Source organism: Ambystoma mexicanum, chromosome 2p, assembly GCF_040938575.1.
Source record: "Ambystoma mexicanum isolate Mex_15411 chromosome 2p, UKY_AmexF1_1, whole genome shotgun sequence".
Taxonomy (NCBI): domain Eukaryota; kingdom Metazoa; phylum Chordata; class Amphibia; order Caudata; family Ambystomatidae; genus Ambystoma; species Ambystoma mexicanum.
In genome coordinates, this window is record NC_090923.1 from 171,768,115 (window position 1) to 171,783,085 (window position 14,971).

General features: G+C 52.2%; 1 protein-coding gene across 1 annotated transcript in view; it reads left to right on the top strand.

The window, feature by feature from the left end:
* The first annotated feature begins 5,114 nt into the window (after positions 1–5,114).
* PLXND1 (plexin D1) overlaps positions 5,115–14,971 on the top strand; it is a 352,004-nt gene continuing 342,147 nt past the window's right edge. The window contains exon 1 of the mRNA XM_069643445.1: positions 5,115–6,656. Coding sequence (XP_069499546.1) covers positions 5,457–6,656 — 1,200 coding nt within the window. The 5' untranslated portion in view covers positions 5,115–5,456. The remainder of the gene's footprint in view (positions 6,657–14,971) is intronic.

Genomic DNA, 14,971 nt, shown 5'->3' on the forward strand with positions numbered 1-14,971 from the left:
CGGGTCTGTATGGGTGCATGCTTGAGAGTGTGCTTGGGGCATAGTGTTTGGTTGGGGGTGAGGGACATGGGGCATAGTGTTTGGTTAGGGGTGAAGGGGGCCATGGGGCAAAGTGTTTGGTTGGGGGTGGGGGACATGGGCTTGGGGCATAGTGTTTGGTTGGGGGTGAGGGGGCCATGGGGCATAGTGTTTGGTTGTGGGTGAGGGGGCAATGGGGCATAGTGTTTGGTTGTGGGTGAGGGGGCAATGGGGCATAGTTGTTGGTTGGCGGTGAGGGGGCCATGGGGCATAGTGTTTGGTTGGGGGTGAGGGGGACATGGGGCAGTTTGGTTGGGGGTGGGAGCCATGGGGCATAGTGTTTGGTTGGGGGTGGGGGACATGGGCATGGGGCATAGTATTTGGTTGGGGGTGAGGGACATGGGGCATAGTGTTTGGTTGGGGGTGAGGGGCCAAGGGGCATAGTGTTTGGTTGGGGGTGAGGGGGCCTTGGGGCATAGTGTTTGGTTGGGGTGGGAGCCATGGGGCATAGTGTTTGTTTGGGGTGAGGGGGCCATGGGGCATAGTGTTTGGTTGTGGGTGAGGGGGCCATGGGGCATAGTGTTTGGTTGGGGGTGGGGACATGGGCATGGGGCATAGTGTTTGGTTAGGGGTGAGGGACATGGGGCGTAGTGTTTGGTTGGGGGTGAGTGGGCCATGGGGCATAGGGTTTGGTTGGAGGTGAGGGGGCCATGGGGCATAGTGTTTGGTTGGGGGTGGGAGCCATGGGGCATAATGTTTGGTTGGGGGTGAGGTGGCCATGGGGCATAGTGTTTGGTTGGGGGTGAGGGGGCCATGGGGCATAGTGTTTGGTTGGGGGTGTGAGGGCCATGGGCATAGTGTTTGGTTGAGGGTGGGAGCCATGGGCATAGTGTTTGGTTGGGGGTGGGGGACATGGGCATGGGGCATAGTGTTTGGTTGGGGGTGAGGGACATGGGGCATAGTGTTTGGTTGGGGGTGAGGGGGCCATGGAGCATAGTGTTTGGTTGGGGGTGGGAGACATGGGGCATAGTGTTTGGTTGGAGGTGAGGAGGCCATGGGGCATAGTGTTTGGTTGGGGGTGGGAGCCATGGGGCATAGTGTTTGGTTGGGGGTGAGGGGGCCATGGAGCATAGTGTTTGGTTGGGGGTGGGAGCCATGGGACATAGTGTTTGGTTGGGGGTGAGGGGACCATGGGGCATAGTGTTTGATTGGGGGTGATGGGCAGGGGGAATAGTGTTTGCTTGGGGGTGAGGGACAGGGGGCATAGTGTTTGGTTGGGGGTGGGAGCCATGGGGCATAGTGTTTGGTTGGGGGTTAGTGGGCCATGGGGCATAGTGTTTGCTTGGGCGGTGGGGGACAGGGGGCATAGTGTTTGGTAGGGGGTGAGGGGGCCATGGGGCATAGTGTTTGGTTAGGGGTGAGGGACATGGGGCATAGTGTTTGGTTGGGGGTGAGGGGCCCATGGGGCATAGTGTTTGGTTGGGGGTGAGGGGCCATGGGGCATAGTGTTTGGTTGGGGTGGGAGCCATGGGGCATAATGTTTGGTTGGGGTGAGGGGGCCATGGGGCATAGTGTTTGGTTGGAGTGAGGGGGCCATGGGGCATAGTGTTTGGTTGGGGGTGGGAGGGCCATGGGCATAGTGTTTGGTTGAGGGTGGGAGCCATGGGGCATAGTGTTTGGTTGGGGGTGGGGGACATGGGCATGGGGCATAGTGTTTGGTTGGGGGTGAGGGACATGGGGCATAGTGTTTGGTTGGAGGTGAGGGGGCCATGGAGCATAGTGTTTGGTTGGGGGTGGGAGCCATGGGGCATAGTGTTTGGTTGGAGGTGAGGGGGCCATGGGGCATAGTGTTTGGTCGGGGGTGGGGGCCATGGGGCATAGTGTTTGGTTGTGGGTGAGGGGGCCATGAGGCATAGTGTTTGATTGGGGGTGAGGGACAGGGGGCATAGTGTTTGCTTGGGGGTGAGGGACAGGGGGCATAGTGTTTGCTTGGGGGTGGGAGCCATGGGGCATAGTGTTTGGTTGGGGTGAGGGGGCAATGGGGCATAGTGTTTGCTTGGGGGCTGAGGGACAGAGGGCATAGTGTTTGCTTAGGGGTGGGGACAGGGGGCATAGTGTTTTTTTGGGGGTGAGGGGGCTATGGGGCATAGTGTTTGGTTGGGGGTTGAGGGAGCCATGGTGCATAGTGTTTGGTTGGGGGTGAGGGGGCTATGGGGCATAGTGTTTGGTTGGGGGTTGAGGGAGCCATGGGGCATAGTGTTTGGTTGGGGGTGAGGGGGCCATGGGGCATAGTGTTTGGTTGGGGGTGGGAGCCATGGGGCATAGTGTTTGGTTGGGGGTGAGGGGACCATGTGGCATAGTGTTTGGTTGCGAGTGAGGGGGCCATGGGGCATAGTGTTTGGTTGGGGGTGGGAGCCATGGGGCATAGTGTTTTGTTGAGGGTGGGGGCATGGGCATGGGGCATAGTGTTTGGTTAGGGGTGAGGGACATGGGGCATAGTGTTTGGTTGGGGGTGAGGGGGCCATGGGGCATAGTATTTTGTTGGGGGTGGGAGCCATGGGGCATAGTGTTTGGTTGGGGGTGAGGGGACCATGTGGCATAGTGTTTGGTTGCGGGTGAGGGGGCCATGGGGCATAGTGTTTGGTTGGGGGTGGGAGCCATGGGGCATAGTGTTTTGTTGAGGGTGGGGGCATGGGCATGGGGCATAGTGTTTGGTTAGGGGTGAGGGACATGGGGCATAGTGTTTGGTTGGGGGTGAGGGGGCCATGGGGCATAGTATTTGGTTGGTGGTGAGGGGGCCATGGGGCATAGTGTTTGGTTGGGGGTGAGGGGGCCATGGGGCATAGTGTTTGGTTGGGGTGGGAGGACCATGGGCATAGTGTTTGGTTGAGGGTGGGAGCCATGGGGCATAGTGTTTGGTTGGGGGTGGGGTACATAGGCATGGGGCATCGTGTTTGGTTGGGGGTGAGGGACAATGGGCATAGTGTTTGGTTGGGGGTGAGTGGGCCATGGAGCATAGTGTTTGTTTGGGGGTGGGAGCCATGGGGCATAGTGTTTGGTTGGAGGTGAGGGGGCCCTGGGGCATAGTGTTTGGTTGGGGGTGGGAGCCATGGGGCATAGTGTTTGGTTGGGGGTGAGGAGGCCATGGAGCATAGTGTTTGGTTGGGGGTGGGAGCCATGGGGCATAGTGTTTGGTTGGGGGTGAGGGGGCTATGGGGCATAGTGTTTGATTGGGGGTGAGGGACAGGGGGCATAGTGTTTGCTTGGGGGGTGGAGGACATGGGGCATAGTGTTTGCTTGGTGGTGGGAGCCATGGGGCATAGTGTTTGGTTGGGGGTGGGAGCCATGGGGCATAGTGTTTGGTTGGGGGTGAGGGGGCCATGGGGCATAGTGTTTGCTTCGGGGCTGAGGGACAGAGGGCATAGTGTTTGCTTGGGGGGGGGTGAGGGACATGGGGCATAGTGTTTGGTAGGGGGTGAGAGGGCCATGGGGCATAGTGTTTGGTTGGGGGTGAAGGGGCCATGGGGCAAATGTTTGGTTGAGGGTTGAGGGAGCCATGGGGCATAGTGTTTGGTTGGGGGTGAGGGGGCCATGGGGCATAGTGTTTGGTTAGGGGTGGGAGCCATGGGACATAGTGTTTGCTTGAGGGTTGGTGGCCATGGGGCATAGTGTTTGCTTGAGGGGTGGGGGCCATGGGGCATAGTGTCGGACCCCAAGCGAGAACCCAATAATAAAGCTAAAACAGGCACAGTTAGGAGATGTACATCCTTTGCTTTTTTTGGAAACCTGACTCAACGAAGGCCATACCCCTCTTGGGCAACCCAAACAGCAAACTATAGCAGTCCAAAATAACGGAATGTCCAATCTAGGGTAAATAAAATATGTATAAGTTAATTAAACAGGCCATATACAATAACTAAATCGAAATAAATTATAACAATGGAAAATGTGTACTACAAAATGTAAGTCTGAAATGCAATAAAAATCGTTACTCCTCAAAAACATATTCTTTTTTTCACGTGTTTAATATAAATTGGGGGTTGAAAAAGCCTCTTGCCACGCCCCGCCTACCGCCCCGCCCACATTTACTTTTCAGCCCACTATAGCCCTCATGTAAGGTACTTTCGGCCCTCTGTCAAAATTAGTTGTGCACCCCTGCCTTAAGGCCACACGAGGCGCTATGTCAAGTGTCCTATCCATGTAAGGCCACCTGAGGAGCTATGCCAAGTGACCTATGAGCTTAAGGTCACACGAGGCTCTAAAGGACCAGAGACCTAAGCACATGGGCATACGAGGCGCTAGGTCAACTTGACCTGTCTGTCTCCCTTACTCCTCTAGCCTGCCCTCACACATAGAAAAGCCGTCAAAACGCCCCCAGAGCGAGCACCGAATCGAAGGGTTCATGGGACTTAAGATGTGATGTTAAAACACAAGTTGATTCCAAAAAACAATAAGCAGTGGAACAGAGGGGCCCTGTTCCCCCGGGGGTGCTTGCAATATCTTTCTTTGCGCCTCGTCTACGATTTATGGCGGCGCCCGCGGAGTCCCAGACAGGCACTCAGACCCCCTATCGAGGAGTTACGGCTTCTTTCTGCGTGGGGAATGCGAGAGTCTGTTTTGAGGTGGGGGTGGGCCGGGGATGTAAGACTTCAAAATAAATCAAGCACACGAGTGTTTGACTTTCGTCATTTGATTAAATTAATAAAGAGCGCAGAAGTTGGGTGAGAAAAAAGCAGCAGACTCCAGAGTTTTGGGGTGAAACAAAACCCGCTTCTTGGTTCTAGTGAGCAGCCAGACAGGCTGCCGATATTGCCCGAGTACGCGCTATTTCTGTAACAAAACGTGGTGCCAGCTCTACATTCTTTTCGCAAAACATCAGAATTTAGTAAAAAAAAAAAAAATATATAGAAAATTGACACACAGAAGTGGCTTGTTAACCAGAAAATCGTCCGTCACTGGAGCAAAAGCCCTTTTGTGTTTCCTCTTGGCTGGGGAAGCGCTCGCCCTCAGCTTTGGAAACTATCGTTCGTTTAATCATATTCACATGACAAGGCTGAATTTGAAAAAAAAGGAGTAATGTGGCAGGAGTCGCCGGGCGCAGTTGGGAGCTCGGAGTGCGTGTGTGAAGTCGGCTGCCTCCTGTGCTCAGGGCTATCAGGGACAGATAGCGCCCCCCCCCCCCCCCGCCACCTCCGTCTGGAAATAGATACTGGAGGGAGGGCAGAGAGGGGGAGGAAACAGAGGAAAAGGTGAAGGGCCATTAATGCGAACGCCCTGCTGATTTGAAACAAAGAAACAGGACTTTCTTCTGGCGTCACTCAGTGCTGAGGCGTGTTTGCAGGAAGCCCGTCTTCCTCTGGGCTCGGAGCGGGCTGAGCACTCGGATTCCAGCCTCATGCACTTTCCACAGACCGGCATCCTGTGGGCACGGAGTCTCCATGGCTCCTCCAGGCACGAGTAACCAGGTGCCGCTGCTCCCCTCCCTCCTGCTGCTGTTGGCTACCCATGGAGGCTTGGGGCTGGAGGTCTTCCAGAAGTTTCTGTCCCCCTTTCCCACCAACAACTTCGCTCTGGATGTGTTGTACGACAAGGTCTACCTGGCCACCGTCAACCGGGTCTTTCAACTGCACGGCAACCTGAGCAAGGAGCTGGAGGAGGTGACAGGGCCGCGGAGCGACAACCCCCTGTGCCATGCCCCCCAGCTGCCTCAGACCACCTGCGAGCACCCCAAGGCCATGATGGACAACTACAACAAGATCCTGGAGCTGGACCAGGGCCAGAGGGTGGTGGTAGTCTGTGGATCCATCTACCAGGGCTTCTGCGAGCTCCGGAAGATGGGCAACATCTCGGAGGCCGCCGTCAGCTTCCCGCCGCAGAGCGACGACCACGTCACTGTCTTTCCCAGCATGCTGAACGTGGCGGCCAACCACCCCAATGCCTCCACGGTTGGGCTGGTGCTGAGGAACTCTGAGGGTGACACCAGGTTACTGGTGGGGGCGACCTACACAGGCTATGGTAGTCCATTCTTCCCCAAGAACCAGAGCATCGAGGACCACCGTTTCGAGAACACCCCAGAGATCGCCATTCGGTCCCTCAACGCTAAGGACGTGTCCAAGCTCTTCACCTTCGACATCAACCCATCGGACGACAACATCTTCAAGATCAAGCAATTGTCCAAGGAAAAGAACAAGCTGAGCTTCTTGCAGGCCTTCAAGCTCAAGACCTACGTCTACTTGGCCATGAATAGTGATGCCAACCTGAGGGGCAAAGAGAGCAGCTCCAACAGTCTTCTTGCCCGGATCTGCCTGGACACCCGGGAGGAGAAGAGCCCGCCGCTCGAGATCAAGAAGCTGACAGAGTCTTACATCCAACTAGGGCTGCGCTGCGGAGCCAAGGGTGACGTCTTCAACCGCTTGGTGTCTGTCTTCGCAGCCACCGAGCCTCAGGAGCTCTTGTTTGGGATCTTCGAGAAGGCAGACCGCCAATCGGCCCTTTGCGTCTTCCGCTTCTCAGACATTGAAGTGAATATCAGGCAGGCCAGGAGCCGCTGCTTCGAGTCCCCCAACTTGGATGAGGTGACAGTGCTGGACAGCGTGGTTCAGGGAACCGGTCCTCATTGCCAGAAGATGAACATTAACGTAAGTGTTGGCACAAATCCACTTGTGGGGCGCAGATGGGGATGCGGGGGTCTTGCACCCTACTTCACATGTAATTTGATGGGGAAACGACAGGTCTTGCTTTCTGGTCCTTATGTGAGGTTCTGGGGGAAACCAGGGGCCTCGCTTTCGGGTCCACATGTGATGTTCTGGAGGAGCCAGGGCTCTCGATTTCTGGCCCACATGCGAGGTTCTAGGGGAAACCAGGGTTCTCACTTCCAGGTCCACCTGCAAGGTTCTTGGGGAAACCAGATGTCTCACTTGCTGCAGCATAAGTGAGGTTCTGGGGAGACCATGTGTCTCGCTTGCTGGACCACAAGTGAGGTTCTTGGGAGACCATGTGTCTCGCTTGCTGGACCACATGTGAGGTTCTGAGAGGCCAGGGCTCTCGATTTCTGGCCCACCTGTAAGGTTCTGGGGGAAACAAGGCGTCTCGCTTGCTGGACCATATGTGAGGTTCTGGGGGGGCCAGGGCTCTTGATTCCTGGCCCACATGCGAGGTTCTGGGGGAAACCAGGGTTCTCACTTCCAGGTGCACCTGCAAGGTTCTTGGGGAAACCAGATATCTCACTTACTGCACCACAAGTGAGGTTCTGGGAGACCATGTGTCTCGCTTGCTGGACCACATGTGAGGTTCTGAGGAGACCAGGTGTCTCGCTTGCTGGACCACATGTGAGGTTCTGAGGAGACCATGTGTCTCGCTTGCTGGACCACAAGTGATGTTCTGGGAGACCATGTGTCTCGCTTGCTGGACCACATGTGAGGTTCTGAGGAGACCAGGTGTCTCGCTTGCTGGACCACAAGTGATGTTCTGGGAGACCATGTGTCTCGCTTGCTGGACCACATGTGAGGTTCTGGGAGACCATGTGTCTCGCTTGCTGGACCACATGTGAGGTTCTGGGAGACCAGGTGTCTCGCTTGCTGGACCACATGTGAGGTTCTTGGGAGACGATGTGTCTTGCTTGCTGGACCATATGTGAGGTTCTGAGGAGACCAGGTGTCTCGCTTGCTGGACCACATGTGAGGTTCTGAGGAGACCATGTGTCTCGCTTGCTGGACCACAAGTGAGGTTCTGGGAGACCATGTGTCTCGCTTGCTGGACCACATGTGAGGTTCTGAGGAGACCAGGTGTCTCGTTTGCTGGACCACATGTGAGGTTCTTGGGAGACGATGTGTCTCGCTTGCTGGACCACATGTGAGGTTCTGAGGAGACCAGGTGTCTCGCTTGCTGGACCACATGTGAGGTTCTTGGGAGACGATGTGTCTTGCTTGCTGGACCACATGTGTCGTTCTGGAGGGAACCCTGGGGCTCCCTTCCTTAAATTTTGGAGGGAATAAGGGGTCTTGCTTCCTGGTCCACATGCCTGGTTCAGGGGGAATCCAGTGGTCTCGTTTCCTGGACCACATGTGAATTCTGACGGGAAACCAGGGGTCTCATCGCTTAAAAAGGTCCATATGCGGGGGTCTGTATATAACCCCACAGGCTAGAATCTTCGCAGGGCAGACTCAACATTTCAACCTTAATACGTGGTTGAAACAAGCACCAGTGAGCTGGGGAATTAATCTTTCTGTGCTTGAAGAAGTACCATTATATGAGATGAGTACTCTTAGATGAAATGAGTAACATTTGGATTAGATTAGGAAAACTAATACCCATTATTAAGCGCCTTGAGGCAGTTCACTTTGTGGTGTGCCTGTTTAAATGGTGAAGGGTTGTTTGTTTGCCCATTTCATATGGCATGTTTTCCTTTGTCGACTTAAACATCTTCCCAGCCCAGGGCATGGACCCGGGATTTCTTTCTCTCCTCTCCAAAGCCTTTAGTAATGATAATGGCAGGCAAAGTTCCCACCCAGGATACCAAAGATGAAAGGCGCATGGCACCTGTTTGGTGGCCTGGCTGAGCGGCCGAGTGGTGCCAAGGCGATGCCCAACGGGAAGGCGTATAGCCCCCAATAGAACACCCTCGCTGGCGGCCCCAGCAGAGATGCCAACCACTGAATGGACGCAGGATCTAAACTCTCATGGGCAGGAGAAGCACCCGGTTCATGTTCGCGTGCTCTTCTGTGCGCCAAATGTATGTATATGTGTTTCCAGTACACGCATATTACAGTGAGAACGCCTGCTCGAGACGTGGCCAAAGCACACACAAGCGCGATACCCCCCCACCCCCCCCCCTCCCCGCCACAGATCAGGCCCGGCTCCAATTGTGTGGGGGCCCATCCTGCATGATGGTTGGGGGCCGCCTGCTGAGAGCGAAAACAGTCTGAAGCTCCCCTCAGGGTACATACATTACAAAGGTGACAAAGATACGGTTAATAGCCGCCGATTATCAGGAGACTGACAGCCAGCTGGGAGCTTAAACATGAAATGCCTACTGAAGAGATATAAAGCCTTCTTTGTCGGCAAGGGGCTGATGTGACAGAACCAGTGTTAGAAGGCCATGAGGCGATAACACTTCTGTATTTCCCATGGGAAGAGAAAACGTAGAAAACGCAGTTTGTATTGCGATGAGAGCGCTGCAAAGCGCACATTTTAAGCCCCAGAACGAAAATAGAGAAATTGATATTTTGCCGTATTCTAAGACTTTTAACTGGCAACACGGGGGTAGTAGCTGGCCACCGCCACCCTCCCAGGCACCTTTTATTTGAAAAGGTCGAAAGGCCCTGACGCCGTCCCTGCCAGATAGAAATTCTCTCACTTATCACACGTGAAAGGACAAGCGTTCCCAGGCAATTTCACCCGAAGCCTGGGTGTCACCCTTCAAACATTATTACTATCCACAGATAGGCTGGTGTGGAAAAGTAGAATGTGAAAAAACACGTACAAGAAATAACCTAATTACACAAACTAAGCATCACACAACACAGTGCACTTTTCACAAATTCACAAACGCCAAGTGCGCTATTTTGACGGCCCCACTCGCAAATGATCCACAAAGTGATTTGCTAAAAATGGGATTCGTAACCTGGGGCCAGATCCCGAATCTTTGCACCGAGTGCTAGCATAGGGCAAGCATTTCCCTGCTGCAAAAATCCATTGAAAATGTATCTTTTTTGCACTAGGGCAACTTTGCTCTGCTGCTTAAAACATGCCAACCTGCACCTGCATGTTCTGCTATGTCCCAGTGTTTTTTTAGAAATAGGGCACACCCGTGGACCTAGTGCTAATACTGTGCAATGTTGCACTTGCACTGGTGCAAGGTGTCTGTTATCTCACCCCAGATCTTCTGGATCCGGGCCCACACGAGAGGCCAGCATATTTCTCCGTGAACGATTGAATTATTCCATTAATTAAGACCGTTTTGTTCGTGGTTTGAATGAATGGGCAACGCAAATATAACTGCTTCCTGGCTCGAAGCCATTATCCAGCATGGTCCAGGGATGAGTTTACATTATCCAGCATGGCCCAGGGATGGGTCTACATTATCCAGCATGGCCCAGGGATGGGTCTACATTATCCAGCATGGTCCAGGGATGAGTTTACATTATCCAGTATGGCCCAGGGATGAGTCTGCATTATCCAGCATGGCCCAGAGATGAGTTTACATTATCCAGCATGGCCCAGAGATGAGTTTACATTATCCAGCATGGTCCAGGGATGAGTTTACATTATCCAGCATGGCCCAGGGATGGGTCTACATTATCCAGCATGGCCCAGGGGTGAGTTTACATTATCCAGCATGGCCCGGGGATGGGTCTACATTATCCAACATGGCCCAGGGATGAGTTTACAGTGGTGGTTCCTATTCCCTGTTTGTTTAAAAACATTCCCCGTTGTCACAGATAACTCGATTTGCCACAATCACACATGTGGACACACTTCATGGGTACTGTCGCGCTACAAACGTGTTAATTGCCATTGACTTTCAACGGAGCGTGCGAGCATTTGAGCAGTGACAAGCAATCGCTTTCATTATTGCTCGTAATCAGGGGTGCTAATTGCATTGGCCTTTGAAGTATGAAGAGTTGAGTGGGAACTGCCAGGCTGCACCCCTATCTTTGCAGCTTTGGCACTAAACTCACTGAGCTATGATGAGGTTTAAGGACGGGGGTGTGGTTCAGTAGCTAATGGTGCACAGTCCGTTGTCGGGGAGTGGTCGGGGGGTGCACTCTAATTCCTGCATAATGCATTCGCTTTTATCAATGCGTGTGATCCTGAGCAAATCAGCGTAGCTTCCCGTTGCTGCATTTCCTTAGCTCCATTATCCGATAGGATGTAAAAATAGGCGATTCGCTGATCTCACCGCGCGGGTGGCATATTATTCACATTTAAAGTGCGTGTCGGTGTTCGGGAAGTGTACAGTCCTGCCCAGTAACCGCAGAGGCATTGGGAGAGAGATGCCACTGCGCTGGCAAGGGTTAAGACGGAATGCACACATGCTAACATTCTATTCAGGAGATGCTACTCCGGTCCTGGTTTTCACTTTGCATTCTGGGACTTGCTGTCCTTGAGCTCCCCGTTAAAAACCCAGGACTAAAAGTCCCAGAATGCAAAGTTAAAACCAGAACTGGACCGGCGCCTCTGGAATCGAATGGATAATGATATATGAGGAAGCTCAGGCACAGCGAGATGCCCGGCGTGATCAGTTCACGCACCTTCTGCACACCTTTTTAAACACAAACCATGGGTGGTCTCCAGCTTTCCCCTCCCTTGCACAGAGATGTAGTTGTCCTGTGTCTGTCCCAGCCCTTTCTGGACACCGCATTCTTTCCCCCTCATCACTTCTATAGGGTGTGATGCCACACATCACCATGGCTGCCAAAATGCATAATTTCGTGCCTGACAACCTCACAGAGTCCTGGCTTTTCAACCAACAGCAAAGAGCTTTCTGGGAACTGTAGTTTTCTTGTTTGTACTATAAATCTGGGAAACAATTAAGCCCCCCATTCACGTCATTTTGGCAGCAAATCCAGGTCTGCTTGAAGGTGTACCCTTGACATGGGACCACTTGACAGCTGTGCATTCACTTTGATAATGTCTGTGTGTATGAAGTGTGCAATAGCGCCTCACTGAACATAGTCACACATGTTGCAGAGCGCTACTCAAGATGTGCCAGCCAGTTCAGACATTCTTCCGGGGACTGGCGTGCCATCTGGAGTCACAGGTTCCAATCCGGTCTGTGCCGACTAAGCCTTTTATCCTTCTGACGTCGATAATGTGAGACCTCCCAACACGAGTAATCGTTATACCCATTAGCATAGCGCTTAGAAGTAGGAGGAATCCGCCAGGGTGCGCTAAATAAAGGCATAATATTGCTGTTACCCCACAACTTTTTTTTGTCGAATTTTGAAGGATGAAAGGCTGAGCCGCTCTTCCCAGAATTCAAAGCGTTAGCTCACACTGTGTACCCATACTTCTGTAACATAGACATTGACCCACTGACCTAGTACCTCACCGGTTTCCTGGAAAGGAATTTTGTGATTAAAAACATATTTTGTAATTTAATACAGTTTGTCCCGTTCTTAAATCGGGGCTGGCATTTTCAAAGTCTGTTCTGTTTTAATGCACCCCATTAAAAGCGTCGCTACATTCTTAACATTTGAAAGGTTCAACTGGCACAAATTTCAGTTCTGAGGACTGAACGGCACAGATCTTACATCTGTGCCAACGCAGCCTTTAAAATATGCCGTCCAATGCACAGCAAATGCATTACAGATTAGTGTTACCCTCTCAATGAAGGCTCGTTTAAAACGTGGGGCAGTCGCTGTTTTATGTCACTACATACACGTGTGTGCCGGCTCTTGTGGGCACCCTGCGGCTCGCGAAACACTCGTCGTACTACTACAAAATGTGTCGCTGTCTGATGAGAGGCAACCGTTGCGAGAAGGCGCCCTGGATGTTGTTGAAATGTTTATTGTGTTTCGCTGGGTCCAGGTTTCCTTTCAGTGGAAACACGTGTTCAGGTGGTGTGGGTAGGGGGGACGAGGACGGGGGAGGGGGGCAGCGCTGGTGTAGCGGTGGAGGCGAAGAGGGATGCCGGCCGGGGCTCTGCAGATGGACTCTCGGCTCTGCCCCCTTCACATCCTGGCCCCTTCCATCGAGTGGCTGGGCCTGTGGCAGTGAAGGGGTTACTAACTCATAGAGGCAGTGGGACCATAATGCGGGTTCTAAGCTTGCACCGTTACCAGGCTTGAGGGATAGTAAACCGGTTAGCTCGGTGTGTTGTGAGACTACGGGCCTGACTTGCAATGCGTGTCCATTGGGATTGCGCTACTGCAGCGACATGCATAACATGCGGGTGTTTGGGGTCCAGTGGGAACGACTCAGCCCTTATCCCCGGAAAGGAATGTAACCCGTGCAGCTAATGTTACCCCCGTCTGCGCCACGCACTAAGCAAGGGGGCACTGTTTTCATTATTGTTTTAAAATATATATATATATATATATATATATATATATATATATATATATATATATATATATATATATATATATATATATATATTAATATTACTGAAAATGAAGCTCGCGCCAGCCAATTCGCATCTTTTTAAAGCCCGGCCTCCACCTCATAGCAGAGGCACCAAATGGCACATTTCGGACGAACACCGGATACGTTGTCAAGTCGAATATGAAGGCAAATAGTTGTTTTATTTAACAAATCACGTTCTAAAGTTGAAAAGCATAGTTATTTTCAAAAAAAGGAAAGTATTATTTAAAACGTGTTTCTATGTTCAATTTAATTATCTTTATGCTAATTGACATCTGACCCATATTTAACATGCACAGCCCAGAAAAAAACAGGTTAACAAAAAAGGCAGGCGCCCTCTGTGTGGAAGGATGTTAGACGTGCCAAAGACTTCACGAGCGCAAAGTTCTAGGGTGCAGCTGCCATTGCAAACCGTGCAAATTGTAATCTCTTGGTTTCTCTGCGCTCATGCAGGAGACACACCCGAGGGTACATGTGGGGTGAGTGGGCCCTAACTTCCTCCTGTTTCTAAAGAGGGCCTCCCGCCCCCATGCACCAAACACGGGGAAGGCTCTCACAGAGAAGCCAATAGGGCACTGGCCTAATGGGGGGGACCCAGCACCCGAGGTGCGGGGCCCCATGCTGCCCATGCCCAGCAGGGGGCAAGGGGACCGCCACGGCTTGCAGGGACGCCACTGCAATAGGGTTGTAGCAGGGGTAATCACATGTAGGCATAAGTCTGATCTGATTGAATCGACCCAAGCCATCACACGCACGCACGCACAAACACACACACTCTCACACACACCCTGCCTCACTTCGTCTCTCACGGAGAGGGTGACTATTAAAGTTGCAGGTTCTCGCCTGCCTGGAGAGCAGTTTCCAGTAAAGCACTAGTATTCTGAGCAGCAGGGCTGGTCGTTTGGGCCGGATCCCGCCGGATCCGACTTCCGGCACCAGATGTGTAACCGGATCTTGGGATCCGGCCAGAGTCAGCCGCCCCAAACCCCAGCTCTGCACTGGGGAGAAGAAAAAAAAAGTGCACCCGAGCAAACTGTAACTTCCCTGGTGACCCCATGTTAGAAATCCCAAGAGGAAATTACAGTCCTCAGCCAGGACCCGGTGTATTTATTTATTTATTTATGCAATGTTTGTCGGATACCTATATCCGACAAACATTGCATAAATAAATAAATATACAGGTATCTGACAAACATTGCATAAATAAATACCCCTATGAATATCCATTCAACTGCTTTCAGAGGTGAGCTGCAGGAGCTGCCCTGGGTGTGGTTCAAGTAATGAAAACGTTGCTTATGGAGAACAGAAATCACCGTGTTTGAATAGTCCCAAGGGGAAGTTTTTAAAAAAATAAAATAAAACGCAATGCAAATTGTGCATTTTAAAGAATGTTTTCTCAGCAACACTGGTCAAAACTATTTTCTGCATAGTGAAGCAACTCATCACCAGTGCCATGGAAGTGGTTCCATTTCCACCACTGCTGAGTGCTGTCTTTTTCTCGCAACACACGGTGTTGAGCTGTCAATTGGGACAAATACGTGCACTAAAAAGCTGCTCATAAATACACAAACACAATCATTCTTTTGTAATCGGCATTCGAGTGCCTGCCGGGCCGCCTGCACACAACCTGCCCCTTGTGGTTAAAATGGCGCGTTCCCACCTACACTGTCAGATAGCTTGTAACTGTTCTGAAGCCCCTAATATAACCAACTCTAGACACAAACATGCTTATTAAACACACACACACATCCTAGCAAACATGCTCCTTTCCATTGGGGCACATGTAAATCCAGTCCATTCTGTTTTTATGTTCTGTTCTGGGTCTTCCTGCCCTGAAATGCTGCATTATTAATTCATGACTTCCAAA